Source organism: Puntigrus tetrazona, chromosome 13 (assembly GCF_018831695.1).
Source record: "Puntigrus tetrazona isolate hp1 chromosome 13, ASM1883169v1, whole genome shotgun sequence".
Classification (NCBI taxonomy): domain Eukaryota; kingdom Metazoa; phylum Chordata; class Actinopteri; order Cypriniformes; family Cyprinidae; genus Puntigrus; species Puntigrus tetrazona.
The window spans coordinates 21961976-21979475 of record NC_056711.1 but is presented as its reverse complement, the minus strand read 5'-3'; the positions used below and the strand labels follow the sequence as shown (position 1 = coordinate 21979475).

The 17500-nt window shown below is 36.1% G+C and overlaps 1 protein-coding gene across 1 annotated transcript in view; it reads left to right on the top strand.

Moving 5' to 3' along the window:
- LOC122356328 (inositol polyphosphate-5-phosphatase A-like) overlaps positions 1 to 17500 on the top strand; it is a 116253-nt gene that overhangs the window by 45135 nt on the left and 53618 nt on the right. The window contains exons 5-6 of the mRNA XM_043254889.1: positions 13081 to 13144; positions 14447 to 14550. Of these exons, the coding sequence (XP_043110824.1) occupies positions 13081 to 13144; positions 14447 to 14550 (168 nt within the window). The remainder of the gene's footprint in view (positions 1 to 13080; positions 13145 to 14446; positions 14551 to 17500) is intronic.

Genomic DNA, 17500 nt, shown 5'->3' with positions numbered 1-17500 from the left:
TTTATTCTTTCACTCCTGTATTGTTTAGTTAAACAGCGGCACATTTACATCAACCTGTAACCCACCACCTCCACTTAACAGAATGAACACACCACCACCTCCTCTTCCTTACTTTTCTTTTCTCTTTGTAAGAATTTTCTTTAAAATACGTTTCTTTCTTTCCAAGTTTTTAACAAGCTACACAAGTCTTATAGGCCAAATGGTTTCAGAGACATACAGGATTAAGAGAAAGAAAGACTTTCATCTCGTCTTCCAGTCCATCACAAACGCCCCAGGATATGAGACCTCTACTTCAACAATGTACTTTTTGGAAAAAAAATTAAATAAAAGTTTAAATATTATGCTTGAGTTGTACGTATCAATTTTTGTAAAGTAAAAAAAAAAAGATCACTAGATATAATCAGAAAAAACAATTGCTAGAGTAGTCGACTGTTTGAAAAAACTAATGGATACTAGAAGAAATAATCATTCGTTGCGTCTCTAAAATATACAGCTTTAGTCTGCAAACAGTAAAATGCTGGTGAAGATCTTTTGAGTTCATCTTCTTCATCTGTGCTGTTGGTTTGGAGATTTTTGAGTTAGTTTGTGTAACGCTCGGTCGCTTTTCTCAACAAGACCCAGCCTGATATTAATCATGTGATGGACGCTGAGCGGACTAACAGAGCGTTGTTTATCTGCTCTGAACGCGCTTCGTCGGAGCACCTGGTCCAGAAACTTCAGAAAGACTCGCTCATGAAGCCATAAAGCTAACATAACCATATTTCAGTGTTTAATTCCGTCCAAGTGGACTTTAATCACAGAGAAAGGAAACTTCAGTCCACATGCTGCCTTTTCTGAATGCTTCTCTTGTGTTCCCAGCCCATCGGCCAATCAGAAGCTCATTAAAGGCCAGTGTAATTAGATTGGATGTTATGCTGCTTTAGTTAGATTCAGCTCTTAATGTTAAGCGTTTAATTGCATTCCTGTGCGTTTGTGCAAGCAGAGAGCAGATGAAGGCCGTCGCTCGCCGTTCCCATGAGCTGTTTGCTTTATGAGATGTGGGTCATTCACCGGCAAATCTTGAGACACTTATTTGTCAAACGAGCTGGTCAGTGGAGACCCAGATGAGCCTGAACGAGCCCTGTCTGTTTGTTTATTTTCTTCCCAAATTGTGTTTTAATCTTCGTTTTCTGTGTGAATAATCAAAATTAAATTCATCTCTCTGCAATTAAAAAAAAATTATAAGATGTAATCAAATGAAAATATAACTACTAATTCACAATATTTTTGTAGAAATTAAACCTGCATGAAAAGTTCTCAGTTAGAATTTGATAAAAAACAAATCTATATTATATTGCAAATATTGTACTGTGTTATACTATATTACAGTACTTGAATGTATTTTATTTTATTATCTTAACCAGACTTTTATTTTAACGGATCTTCGTAAAGATCAGTGTGTTTCTGTCAGTATTTGACATGCCAATAATATCAGGTGTTATATATATATATACAAAAATCATTACACGAAATTACAAATCATTAATATAATCTAGAAATATCTTGTAAGTCACTTAATCGGAGAGAGAGAAAGAATACAGACATGTTTAAAAAGCATTTTACATTCATTCTGAATGGTGCACAGCTCTCAGTGTTGAACAGGAAGTTGTGTTGAAGTTGCAGGAAGTTCAGTGTGTGTGTGTGTGTGTGTGTGTCAGTCTTGTCTGCTGTAATCCCAAGATCCTTTGCTCTCTCTCTCTCTCTCTCTCTCTCTCTCTCTCTCTCTCTCTCTCTCTCTCTCTCTCTCTCTCTCTCTCTCTCTCTCTCTCTCTCTCTGCAAACGCGACCTGGCTGGAGTTTCTTCCTCTGAACAGCGCTCTTGATCTTCTTTCATGGGACGTCCCGATACGCAGATTGGGCCGATAAACTGAAGCAGCGTTTGTGTTGTGAAAAGCCCTTTGCTTGTGATTATTATTACACAAATCAGGCACGGTGAGATGATGTGTGGATGTGAGAATGTTTCCCCGCGCTCTCTGGTCTCTCTCGATGCACTGAGGTGTAACTAAGCCGCATGCAGCGGATCCCAGCGCTTTACATAACACATCATCGGCAGCCAGTCGCTTTCACATAAAGACAAAGAATCCTCCGGAGCTCAGGCTTCACGCTCCCTGCTCGAGAAACACCCAGCTTTAGGCTCCGAGCATCTTTCAGTTTACTGGGAATGGAGCGTGTTGTCATATTTTGGAGAAAAGTCTCAAATGCGTCCTTCCACAAATGAAGGATCAGGAGATCTAAATGCTGACTCTCTTTGAGTATCTCCGTCTTAAATCAAGATGACTTTAATGAGAAACTGATCAAACAACAAATATCTGTCAGTGTGGAATAAAAACCCGTTTCCCTTTCAGTTATGTTTATTTATATCTAAATCTTCATTATTTGGATATCGGATGTATTTATTTTTTTCACTTCAGTTTAATTCAAATGAATCAATTTAATCTAAAAGTCTTTTACTGTTATTTACATATTTTTGACCCACACCCAAAAAAGAAGTTATTTAATCTTGCTTGATTTATTTTTGATTTATTTACAGATTTTCTTAATTTACTCATGTGTTCATTGTCTGTATATTTGCTTACTTTATTTTTACCAAGTAGATACCTGTCTGTCTTTTTTTATAAATCCTATAAATGTGCAAACTTTAAAATCTTTTAAAGCTTTTTTTTATTACTTACATACCGCTATACTGTTACTTCACCAGATTCATTTACGTATCTTCTCTGTTGGTTTTCCTTGGGTTCACATGAGTCTATACATCTTCAGAACATTTCTATGTGTTTTGTTCTGAACTCTCTTTAAGCAGTCGCTCCAGTTTACAGTCTTCTCAAGTTACAGTAATAGTTCTGATCTTCTTTCTCTTGTTCGCGTCATTGCTCTTTCCATTCGTCTCGCTCCTGTTAGTAAAGTCTGATCATATTCAGGAGACGAGTGTTTCAGCAGTCCTTCTCGAGCCGGTTCTTAATGCTGCAGCCGGACTCGGTCTCACGATGAAAGTGACGTGACGTGCGCGTCTTCTAAAGCAGATTAGAAGTAGAAGTTGGTTAGAGTTGGTGTCCTTGTGTCTCTTTTGTGCGACTCGGCGCCGTCGCATCCAATCACATCTGAGGAACGCTCATAATCCAATCAGATGCATAAAGAACGATCACAGGAACCGGGCAGATATTAAAGAGCACGATAATCTAGATTGATGAACATTCAACGTCAACATTAACAATATTTTCATGCGTGGGGAATAAAGAGAAATCGATCGTTCTGTGGAGCGGTCCGCTCCGAGAGAGTCTCTATCTAATGAGGATACCTTTTTAAAACGGAGAAATATTCTTTTTAATTATTGGACATCTATAGTGGAATATGATTTACATTAATGAGCGTAAGTGTATTAAGGCGTTTTATCATTGGCATCCGAAACGATTAAATGAAGGCGCATGAGAACGGCGGTTTAATTAGTAATGGAGGCCTGAATTGTTGGGCTTTGACGTTTTTTGTGTGCAAATCTAATAACGCAGACAATGTTTATCATGTACGTGGCCGTCCAGAAGATGATCCGATTAGCCGAGCACAACATGTTCACTTCAGGAACCCAGAGGAAAACAATGGAAAGCTCCTCGCTTATGCATCTTTATGAAAATAGAGTCGTGGAGAAAGTTGCATGCACAAATAAGGCACTTCTGGGATGCTTTAAAACGGTGCGTTTTCCAGCAAATACACTTTACCGCTGGAATCCGTTTAGCTCACGCCACGCCGCGGCAGCAGAAGCCGGAGGTCCTGCGCTTGAGAAGAGCGCTGATTTTTATGCGCTCTGACAGATCGTGGGATATTAACAAAGCAGAATATAAATGAGACGTTTAATGTCTCGGGTCTTTGAGACGTCAGACGTGAAATTAGTCCAATAAAGTCTCAGAGAGGGGAGCGAAGCTTCTCTTAACCTGATCATGTGAGATACGACCACAGATTCAGACCAGACGCGCCACATCAAATACCTTTTTGGGTTTTTTTTAACAACAACAACAAAAAGAAATTGTTAAAATGTTATTAAATTTTTTTAAATTCATTTTTTCCCCACAAAAGTTTCCATTTATCTGTTAAAATTTTATAAACTGAAAAGCATTTAAGATTTCAAATGACTAAAAATACACAATTTTACAATAATTTAACAACACTTTTTAACAGTGTAATAAAAATTATATTTTTAGGCTCTTATGAAAGGTCCATATTTTTTTCATCTGTTTTTGTTAGAATTATGATTATTCCTGTATATTTATATAATCAGAGTCATGTGTCATTAGTTGAAATTATGAAGCTTATACAACTTAACAGCAATTTATTAAAAGTTGAACAACAATTATGTTTTTAGGGCCCTACACTCTCTTAAAAAGGATGTTAAAATGAACATAACTTGTGTTAATTTTATTTTATTTTTATTTATTTTTCTACAGTTATTTTTGAGGAAATCTTGTATGCAGTAACACAGCAAACTCAAGTATAGTTTATGCAGCTTTTATTAAACCTGCTACATTGACTAAAAGCTCAAAATGAAAAAAGCAAGCAATCTAAATGCAGAAATTTAAACATCAGAATCGTTCTGTTTGCATCTTTTCATCAGCAGACGGTGAGTGTCTTCCGTTCAAAGTGAAGATATCAAAAATGTTTTTTATTTATAGGCTGCACATAACGAACATAGCAAAATAGCGTTAGCTAAAAAGCGTCCGAGATGATTCACTTCTTCATGTGAAGCTAACATCAATAAATCTACCTTAAACCCTGAAAGCTTGCTAAAATAAGTTCTCTCCCCTGACGCTGAAAACTTGAATCTCATGATAACGGCTCAGGACGTGACGCAAGCAGCCGTGTGATTGGCTGATATTTAACACGTTGTATTGATGATTTGTTTCCCGAAAATTACACATTTAACGCAAAATGTGTTAAAAATGAACACATTGTTTTCGAGAGTGCATTTTGCCCAATTGCCGTTTTCTTTTTTTTGTTGTTTATTTTTAATCTGGATAATTATCGAATTATTTGTGTTTTGTTCAGCAATCGGGCCTTGTGTTTCGCTCTGGCGGCTTCCGGGTTGAGCATCATAAAAGTTTAAATCAAACATGAAAGACAGTTGTGAGAAGCTCATGCTGCTGTATTGCGATACACCTCTGTCGTAATTTCTTCAAGTTTATTTGAGGTTGGCGTAGAAAGATAGCGCTGTGTGTCTCTGGGCTCCGTGTGTTGTTGCTGAACGTCACTGGCGTGATGGTTTTATTGCGTGAGACGCGGTGAGCGGCCGGGTTAGAGGCTCCGGCGCGCAGTGATGATCCTGGCAGGAGCTTGGCAAACGGAAGCATCCATTTCACCGCTAATTACAGGAGCATCGGGCCCCGGGGACAGACGGGTTCAAGCGGCCCTTGTAGAGTCTGCCAGCTCTCATCCAGCGCGCTTTATAAAATGCTCTTTAATCCGCCGCACAATATCATTAACTTTGTAAGTGGATGAACACAATGGACAAGCAATTTAATTAAGTTCCAGCGCTGGATGTCGGGGGGAGGCTAAATGAAATTAATGCACGATATTTCCCCGGCGAGGCGGCCAACCTTGAGAACGGACCGGATCGTTGGCAGCTCCGGACCGGCCAATTACGCTTTGTTTAGATCTATCCGTAACGTTTTCCACAAAAATGGGAAATGCAATCAGCGGTTTGGAGATCAATCATTGAAGGAAGATTTTAAAATAATGAAAGAAGGGACCGGAGACGCTCAGAACGGAGCTGCATGAAGCCTCCTTCATATTAATGAGCTTTAATGTGTGTTAATGTCTGCTCCTTTAGTTCAGAGGAGCTCCGTCAAGTCTTTCAACTCCAGGAAAGTACTTGCTTTTAAGCGTTTAGAGCGAAAAATTAGGCTTAATTGACTTTTTCTTAATTGGCGTTTAATTTACCTTCTTAAACGTTTCTTAAACCTTTGAACTCGTTGAGAAACGCTGATCCAGGGCAGGGGCGCATCAGTTTTAGTGCGATATGAGCACGGAATGAATTCAGAATTAATAAACAGTGATACAAAGCACACAGGACCCTTAAGAACAATACTTTTAGTAAGACGGCACAGTCCTTCATTTACATGAACCAAAGCCTTTTATAGCGTTCGTACGGGCATGACAAACCATGACATTTTAAAACGAGAACTTTTATAAAATCAAAAGTCTCTGTATAATATTTAATCAGGTCCTGAATTTGCGAGTACAGGCTTTCACACTCATTGAAGTTTATATTGAGGGAAAGTCCTGCATGCATCTAAAATAAATACATCTATCTAATACATCTAGCCTAAACACCAAAAAAACACATTTTATGGCAAAATTAGGACGTAATATAATATATTAAAATTGCTTATTTATTTTTCTCATTTATATACTCAGTTGCTTAATTATTTCTTCACTTGTTAGTCTTTGAACTTTAAAAAAGCACTCTCTTTTAAATGTTTGGCCATTTATTCATTTACTCATTTAATAATTTAATTGTACATTTGCATATTTCGCTATTTAGTTGATGACTTAATTTTCTGCTCATCTCCGACTCATTAGTCTTTGAACTCTGGGAAAGTCCAGCTGTAGTCGAGGTCTCTGTCACCGATGCGGGGTTGAGGACCATGTTCTCCTCTGGATCTATCCATCAGGGGATTTTATAAGAAGTGTGTAAGGAATACCTGCTTGATATGGCATCTTCAATCGCTGTGATCTCTCACACGCACACACACACACGCACACACACACACACACACACACACACACACACACACACACGCACACACACACACACACACACACACACACGCACACGCACACACACACACACACACGCACGCACACACACGCACACGCACACGCATGATGAGCGTCGGGAGGCTCATCCTCACACACGCCGGTCACACTCTCGCAGGAATCAAGGTCTGACCGCTGTGGAAAAATGACCACTTTTATGTTTGCTTTATGGCTCATTTTTCAAAGCCACCGCAAAAAATCCATGAAAGGTCAGTGGATTCGAGCGGCGGAGCTCAGCCCGTGTCTCGTCTGAAGGCCTTCAGCTGCGCTTTACTCCAGCGATCATGTTATTTCAGTGCAAATGTTGTCTGTGATTCATGGTTTCTCTGTGCTTCATGTAGTCTGCTGCTCGTCTATGGATTGAAGACTGCAGGAAATATTCAGTTAATTCTACAGCGGTTTTTGATCATTTACAACATTTATTTGATCGTCATATTCATCTTTTTTTATATTTAGATTGTTTAATGTTTTATTTAATTGTAGATTTAGTAATTTTGTTTCTATAATTTTATTGCAAATTAATAAATATATGTGACTAATGCGTATAGTTTTAAAGAAATTAGCTTTGTTTTAGTTTAAAAGTAATGCCTGCAACCAGCTGAAATAAAACATTTTTGTTTAGATTTTATTACTTAAGCTTTAGATGAGGTTTTAGTAATTGTGCAATTTCTTTAAAAAAAAAAAAAAAAAAAAAAATGTAATAAGTGTGTATAGTTTAAATAATTTTTTGTTTTTTGTTAATATTTTTAGGTAATTTTAGTTTTTTTAATGTGAGTTTTTAATCATTTTGATTTTAAATTATTTATTAATAAACAGAATACTCTCTCTATATAATATAAGTTATAATTATATTATGAATTAATTTATTTTTAATTTGTGAATCATGCAAATGGCCTTTTTGTAGTTTTTAAAAATATAAGTATTGAATTTATATATTTTTTATTTAATGTGTGTGTGTATATATATATATATATATATATATATATATATATATATATATATATATATATATATATATATATATATATATTTTGTCATTATGCATGGTTAATTCAGTTTATTTTTAGCTGTAATAACCTCCCCGTCGTATCGTCCTGGTCTGGTCTGGTCCGGTCCGGTCCGGGTTAGAGACCTTCTCTGTCAGAGCGGCCAATAAAATCTGCCTTTATGGCTGGCTTATTGTCTTTCTGTCTGCAATTACGGCGATTACTCATTTCCTCGTCCGGCCTGCGCCGCACACTTAACAGAGTGCATTTTACTAATGGAGAATTAAGTAGTGCCCATGACAGTCCGCTTTATAAATATGTAAAATACACTTTTAATTATTTGGAGCGAATCTGGCAGGTAATCAATAACGCCGGACGTGACAAACATACGCTTGACACTGGCCATTGTAAAGCGCCGCTTAAAAGATAAGAGATTCCTGTCAGCGCCGTCCGGCTCCAATTAATATTTGGACCCTGTCACAGCGCGGGACAAATGGATTAATTGCGGGCCGCTGATATAATAGCTTCTTCATGAAGAGCTCGGGAGGAGGCCGGCTTGAACTCTGACGTTAAATATTCATTAGAGCTTGTGTGTGGAATTATTACCGTGATTAGATTGCCGTGTTTATGCTTTATTCTGAGCGGCTCTGATTATCTGAAGAAGTCATGACTTTCATAATCTCAACAGATCAGCCTGAAGATGCTTCGGCCGATATAAAATGTTTATGGATCATTTTAAATGTTATCAGAGATGTCCTTATTTACTGTTCATTGATAAAAGCTCGTGTTTATTAGGGAACGTTAGCAAAGATTAGCACGGTTAGTGAATTAGTGCATTCATGTCCATTCACTGGATCTTACTGTAAAGTAGATTTTGTGTGCCTAGGAGTGTTTTTTTTGCTCATGTAGGGCTCTTTTGCATACAGTATAACTAATACATGATTATCACTTTATTAATATTTGGAATCCGCTTTATTTTACTTATTTCATTTTAATTTAATAAAAAAAGTCTAAGTAATTTGTATAGTTTTTTTTTTTTTTTTTTTTTTTTTTTTTTTTGGCTCAGTTTTCATTTTAGCTATTTTAGTACATAAAGTTAAGACATTATTTTATGAATTTAAATGAAATGTTGCCCTGACAGCTATCTTAAATGTATTAATTTATTTTATTTTATTTCATATATTTTATTCAGCCCAATATATTTTCTATATTTTCTGTTTGCGTAGCTTATTGGTGCATTGATTACGTACGAGAAGTAGTAGAAAGTAGAAATGACATTTTATTGTTTTGAATTCATTTCAATTTACTTCCATCTTGGTTCTAGTATTTGTTTTGTGCATTTGTGTTATTACTAATATACTAAATATTATTAATTTTAGTATGCCAACATAGTTTATATAAAATCAGTTTTAGCTGAAATGTGTTTATAGTGCTGCCAAACAGGAAACTGTAATGAATTACATCCAAAGTAAGAATTGTTTTGGTTTATACATGGTGTGTGTGTGTGTGTGTGTGTTTTTATATATATATATATATATATATATATATATATATATATATATATATATATATATATATATATATATATAATAAAATAAAAAAATATATATATAATATAGAATATATGTATATAATAAAAATATATAGAATATATAAAAAAATTATATAGATAGAAATATATGAATAAATATATAGATGTAAGTAAATGGACAAATATAGACAGAATATATACACAGTACACACATTATGTAAACATTTTGGATGAAATTCATTGCAGTTAATCCCACTGGTTTTAATTTTTCTTTCAGTTGTGGTTAGCACAGATATTGATGTGTTCAGCGGTCCAGTGAGTTTCTGAGGAGTAAACAGTAAACTATCCCTGATTCTGGTGCTCTTCTGAATGAATGTGTTTTGTATTGATCTGCTGCGCTTTCATACAGTCGCTCGTGGAATGGGCGTCTCCGTCTCAGTTTGAGGTGAAACGGCACATAAACTAAAGCAAACAGAAATAAACAGAAGCCTTTCCTGGAAGCTGACCTTCATCTCTGCGTCTCTCTTCCTCTCGTCGCCGGGCTGCCGGGTCGAGCCGGGAATGTTCTCATCAATTAAATGTGAACGCCGGGGTGAGCGGGACCTTCTGTTTGTGCTTTTGACAAATCAGCAAATGTTTAATCTCAAGATGAGCCGCGTGGCGCTCATAAATAATGCAGAAGGGCTTCTCTGCCCACAGTCCTTCAGTGCCAGTCCACCACCACCATCATCTTCATCATCATCTTCATCAGCAGCAGCTTCATTCACACGAGTCTGACCCCAAAAAAACACCCGTGTATGTCAGGTGCAGGGTCATCCGTCAATAATGTGTGACATAAAAAAAATATAATAATAATAATAACAATAATGAAATAAAAATGTATACACATGCGCATATATATATATATATATATATATATATATATATATATATATATATATATATATATATATATATATATAACTATGAATAAGTAGAATATATATATATATATTTATATGTTCTGTTGTGTTTGTGAAAACCGAATTAATTATTGTTTAATAGTTTGAAATAAAGTCCGTGTAAAGTCAATTTTGAGAATTGTTTATAAACACATTATATATATATTAGAAATGCGTTGCTGAAACATGTTACAGAGACTGAGCTGTTTAATACTTAATGATGGAGTTAACCGTTAAACCGTTAAACCGTTTTTCGTGATCAGGATTTATTGGGCGGGTCTAAACCGGAGCTCCGCCCCTCCAGTGACTCTATAAGAGCTAAAGCAGCACTGATTGGACAGAGATACAGAGCTTTGAATCGCTTCTACAGCCGGCTATCTCTGAAAAATCAATACTTTTATTTATCGGTGATGCATTAATTCATAAGAAGTGGCTGTGAAGACATTTCTCGTGTTAAAAAGATACAGCTGTTCTGTTCAATCCTGACCAATAAAACGCATCACAGTTTCCACAAAATTGTGCAGCACAACTATTTTCTTCACTGATAATAATCAGAGATGTTTCTCCAGCAGTGAACCAGTATATTATTCTGATTTCTGAAGATCATGTGACTCTGAAGACTGGAGTAATGATGCTGAAAACACACAGAAATATTATAAACTTTAACACGCATTCACAGAGAAAAGTGCTGTTTTACACTCTAAAAATATTTGACCATTTTTACTGCATTTTTAATCAAGTAGAGGCGAGTCTAAACCTCTCTCGGGGCTCCTAATAAAGTCACCAGTCCCTGGCACGTAACCCGGTGTTTAGTGTGGCTCAGATCTCGGCGGGTGTTGGTTTTGGACCGAGGTCCTGCATGTGTGTGAAGATCAGTGAAGCAGAGAGAACCTGAGAGCGTCAGATGGCCATTCAGTCCGTCTCTAACCAGTTCTATTGTGCTCCTTTCTTGCTTCCTAACTGTATTCTGTGAGCGTTTGTATTCGCTGATGCCGGGACGTTCGTCTCCCATGACTCCTGAGCGTCTCTCCGCGTCTTTAGACACTATTGAGGGCTTTAGCCTCAGTTTTGGGCTGCTGCATTGAGCCCCGAGCGGACAGGAAGCAGGTTTTTGCTCTTTTTAGGCCAACTTGAGGACTGGAGGTGCAAAAGCCCCTCAGAAAAGCAGTTAGTGAACTGTGAACCGCATCAAATCCCCGGCGCCTTACGCCCGCGGGCTCCGTTTGTTTGGGCCGTCGACAGACACAGAAACCATCTGATTGTTCGGTAAAAATTAAGAATATAATCCTATTGAAGTAAATCTTTGGTCATGCTAAACTCTGACTGTGCTGCTTTGAGCGGCTCAGATCGAGCGCTTTGACAGAATCGGCTCTGGCTATAATTTACATGTTATATTTGAGCGCCGTGAACTCGTTACATAAGAAAAGAGGCCTTTCCTTCATATTCATAAGAGCAAGTTTGTGCTCTTTTGTGATGTGGGGTTTTACATAAACGCATGAACTTATGAAACGCGACTGACGTCATTTGATATTCTGCAGAGAAATCTCACTACAATGATGCATTATTGACCAGACAGTAATAAAAGTGCTCTTTCCTGCTGGGTTTAGGTGTATTTGATGCTTCACTAAGTAGTGGTCGACCGATACAGCTTTTTTTAATGCTCATATCTTGAAAGCCGATATATATATATATATATATATATATATATATATATATATATATATATATATATATGATATCAGAACGTTTAATGAGAAAGAAGTAAAAATGCATATCATTTCTGAAATGTATCCCAAATAGATTTAAGATGATGTATTTAGATTTGTTTAGCACTAAGTGGTTTTTAATCAATATGGGTTTTTGTTACCGATAATTTATCCGGCCGATGATATAACATAAAATCTTATGTATTATATGCACTTTTTCTGTATTTATATGCATTTTTGATACTTTGCCAAGTACTGGTTGACTGGGTGTTTTTGTTTTTGTTTTGTGGCGATGTCACAATATGTAATAAAAAAAACACACGCATAACATTAGCAGAATGATTAGAGGATAAACTTTTAAAGAATTATTTTATTATTATTTATCATTATCTATAATCTAATAATTAAATTTAAACTAAGTGTAAAGACACATGCATAAATTAAAAAAAAAAATTAAACATTTAAAATTTTAAATAAATTTAATAAGAAGCATTAAAATTTATTTTTGATACTTAAATAGTGTTTTTTTTTTTTTAATACGAAAAAGTGGTTAAATTTATATGGATTTTCTTTTTTTTATGGCTGGTATCTAATGGCTGATGACACACACACACACACACACACACACACACACACACACATATATATATACATATTTCATGTAAAAATTTGAATGCTTGCGTAAATCTAATCAAAAACTGATGATCCATGTGATGTGTTTAGATGTATTTAGTACTTTAATAAGTTTATGTCGACCGATATGCAGTTTTTCTGGCCGATATCCTGGCACCTGATGGACGATACATAGATTTTTTTTAAATACCGACTAAAGATTGATTAGCTGATATGTATTTTTTGATCACCGATATCTTGGAGACTGATGGCCGATATAAAGCCGATATGACATCACAATATTTAATAAAAAAACTTCCGATACATCAGCTAAACCGATAATAGAAATACCAAGATATGGGCCAGCCCCAGGTGAAGAAATCCCTCAGGTGCAGAAGATGACGAGAACTAAACCACACCTTTGACTTCCTGTGTTCAGCCATGTCTCTCTCTGTGTCTTTCAGGCTCTGGGATGTTGCTACTTCATCCACGAATCCTTGAAAAACATCCAGCAGTTTGATTTCAAAGGTACGTGTGTCCCTTTTAATACGGCGTGTCGTCAATCCCATCAGATCCGGAGCGGTCAAGGTTGTTTCAGAAGCCATAAAACATGCTAAAATGGAGTAACCGATAGGAAACAGTAATGCTTATTAATATTAGGATTTAATTCATGAGATTTCAGCCTGTGCTAATAGCGCACTCAGGCTATTGGACAGTTAGTGGTGACCTCATCAGCGGTAGGGGTCAGAGGTCGCGTGTCCCGACGGTCACGCTAATTAAAGCCACTCCCATTACAGCAGTGTGAGCATTAGCCCCCGCCGGACCCTTCAGCCCCGCTCAAACCCCGAGCTCTTAAAGACCACGATATCTCTCACATGATGGCCGTAATCACGCTCTCCATCAAACTCATCACGCGGGGACGAAACCTGAATGAATCATATTTCACTGCAGAAGAGACCCGGCGTCTTTTCAGTAGAAGAACTGTGAAAAAGAAGGGCTTTCCCGCGTGACGTTAGTTTTTACAGCAAAGTGCTGTTCCACACTAAAAAACTAAAGCATGCAAACTGATTCATTTATGCTGATATAAAGGGGAAAAAGTGACTTCGCTGTGATGGTACACACACAAAAGCTCAAAGGTAGAGCAGCAAAATGCATTATAGCCATGGGATTTTATCTGGTAAAATAAAATAATTGAAAAAATAAAAATAAATGAATGAATAAATAAATAAATAAATAAATATATATATATATATATATATATATATATATATATATATATATATATATATATATATAATTATTATAATATTATTAACTTAATGGTATTATAATTTTTTTATAATTTATTTGCATTTAAACACTTTTTTATATTTGTTTAATTTATGCTTTTTATTACTTAAAAAGGTTTTTGTAACTGTAGTCTTCTTTAAGTGTCACACACAAACTCAAAAGTAAATTCAAGCTAAGCATCTCGATGCGTTGTAGTCATGAGGTTATATGCAGCTAAATGAAATGGATCGTAAATTTAAAAAACTAACAAATGAATAAATATTATGTATATGTTTTATTTTTATAAACTTTATCTGAATGCATTTAAGTGCATTTTTCTTTTTCCATTTGTTTAAATTATGCTAAAATAAACGCAAGTAAAAAAAGTGTTATACTTAAATACTATATTTGTGTAATGCTCTTCATCTCCAGCGTCCCAGGAAGTCGCTCCTGGTTTGTGTGTGTGAGCAGTAGGTGGCGCAGTTGCCCTGATCTCCTGCTCTAATAAGTGTCTGAACATGTTTGCATGTTAATCAGCGCTGTTTTATTTCCTTCACGCAGCCAAGAAGTTCAGGAAGCTGCTCGGGAAGGAGGTGTGCTCAGACGCTCTGCCAAACACAGCCATGCTGGAGAAAGAGAAGTTTCCTCAAGACTACTTCCCTGAGGTGTGTGTGAGGTTCGGCTCACGGGATCGTTGATTTAAATCATTTAACAATACGTCGTTTAAGTTATAAATAACAATGATTAATAAAACAACCAAAACAAATTATAATCATGTATTTAAAGGGGTCATGATATGCATTTACTTGCTGTATAAATATATGAAGAAAAGTCTAAAAGCATCTTTTTTGGGGGCGGGTCTTTTAAGTCTTCTCTCTTATGATTGGTTAACGTCGCTGCATAGGAAACGGTATCAGCGGCCCTCGATGTTGTTTAAGGTCATTTCCAGACAAAGCGTTATAATATCATTTTCTGTGCCTTGTTTACAAAACAAAATGCTCAGATCAATCCTCAGATGAAAACGTGTACATGTGCATATATTGATATTAGCGCTGTCAAATGATTAATCATGTCCAAAATCAGTTTTACTTTATGTATCTAAATATATTTTAGATGTATATTATATTATATAAATATTATATTTATTTATTATATAAACATCAATTTTTTCATATTTATGTACAGTATTTATTTTGAAAACATTTTTACATATATTCACTTATGCATTTTATGTTCATGTAATTTATAACAAATGTAAATAATATATAAAGAAGATATTTTTCTTAAGTATAATTAATGTACACACTAAACAAACTTTCTTTTGCATGCAATCAATCGTGATAAATTCGACAGCGCGCACGTGTGTGTATCATTTTTTTTTTTTTTAGTGCCGCGTATTTATCGAAGCATTAAGCCCAATATTTTCTTTTCCCTTTGGTTTCTTGAATGTTTTTTTTAATTGATGGAGTGCCGACGGTTACCTGCATGTAATGTAAGTTAGATCTGGTGATTTACTGCCGGCTCCGCTTCATATCCGTGTTCTGTAGAGCTGATGTAGTAATAAAGCGCCGGTGTCAGTGGGATCCGCGGCACCCATCCGTCTCTCACGCTCCGGCAAACACATGCAAAAACAGCGCTCTGGCCTTTCACGCGTCTCCGGGCTTCCTCCTGATGAGAAAACAACCACGTTTACAGAAGCAGAGAGAAAACAGAAAGAGAAAAGTTTGCGATGCATTGATTTACGCGCTCGTGAATCTCCGGAGAGCAGCACTCCACATAATGTTGGGCCGTTTAAAGCAGCAGATTTGTGTAGTCTATCAAGGGCTTTCTCAGTAGTGAGAAATTGCTTGTTATCGTAGATCACAGATACGGCTCCGGCCTCTTATGAAAGATGAATTAATTTCACTAATGCTTTAATGCAGGTTTCTCATGAGGCGGGCAGGCTGGCGATAACCTCGGCTTCATCCCGTGATTTATGCCGTCTTTTAGTAGATGAAACCGCCCGGATTCGCCATCCATCTGCCTCGCTAAAGGAATCCTATTACACAGCGCTGTTTGGACGCTTTGGGCTGCTGTTAGCCATCCGTTATCACACGGACCATCCCAAAAACCAGCCCTCGCCCGTCACCTCTCCACAGATCAAAGCCCCAAAAGAAAGTCTGAAAGGTCTTGAAGTCAGTGCTGCGTCCTTCATTCAGGAGGCGTTTACCTGACGATGAAGTACAGACCAAACAAAAACACTGAATGCACTGCAGAAAAAAACGAATAAAAATTTTATATAAAATATTAATTTAATATTTACATTTAATATTTAAATTTAAATATTGAATTTAATAGTTCTAGGTCATCCTTAAATCAAGAAACATTTATTGGAAAATAAAATAAAAAATTCACTTTAAATATGAGCAGAAAACACTGGTGGATGAGTGGCTGGAATAAATTTAGATTAAATTGGACAAAATAAATATTGTAAGACTACAACGCCCTAAAAACATCCAATAATTATTTTATGTGTGCTGTATATGTAGGATATTAAATGCCTTAAATGTTGCATGAAATGAGATTAGATGTAAAGAAGTAAACCCATTCTTAGTCTTTCTGACTGGAAAACAAGACAGAAGCCTTGCAGTGTAATTCCTTGTTTTAGTGTTTGAGAGCAGAGATATTCCTCACATATTAAATAAAAAGTGATTTTTTGGAAGTATCGTTTTTTCCTTGAATGGTTGGAAATGGAGGACATTCACATCTGGAGCGTGTGTTCCTGTCTTTTTCTTGGCTTGCTCTTAAGACGTCTCAGGTTTTCCCGAGATGCTTCATCAATAAACGTCCGTCTGTCAGACGCCTGGATGACATCACCTGCGCTCGGCGTTTGATTGACAGCCGGCGGTTTCCCCGGCAGCCAATCAGAGCGAGGCAGCGGTGATTGATGCGTGTTTGTACCCTTGACTCTACAGAAGCTGCTCTTCTCGGGCTCTGTGTAATGAGCGCCTGACCCGGATCCTCTTTAGGGCCCGCTGTGAGTTATGGCTTTAAGTGCTGCTCCAGCCAGCGCCACAATATTAATTGAAACGCTGAATAAGAGAGAAGCGCACAGAACAACAGCTGCTGCGTTGAGCCACTCTTTCCATGTGTTTGATGAGCATCTGAGCGAAGATCAGTTCTCGTGTGGAACAGTTGTGAACAGGTTCCACTCCACTTTCAGTTTTTTATTTTATTTTGTTTTGTTTTATTTGTAAATTTAATTTAATTTTTGTGTTGTACATTGTTTTACATTTAACCTGTATTTTACTTTAATTGGTTTATTTAGTTTAATTGGTTTATTTTATTGTCTTTGTAAATAAATTAATAATAATATTTTTAAAAAGCTTGATTTAATTTACTTCATTTAATCTTCTTTATTATAATGTAATATTGTTGTATAATTTTTGTCATCTTTTATTTTCATTATTTTATAATAATTTCTAATAATATAACCTCTTTATTTTGACTAATTAATTTTTTATTATAATCTAGTATTTTACACTTAATTGTTACTAATTTAATCTTGTGTTAATATGATTTTTATTTTTGTTTTTTTATTTTAAATCAGTTATTATTTTATTATATATACATTTT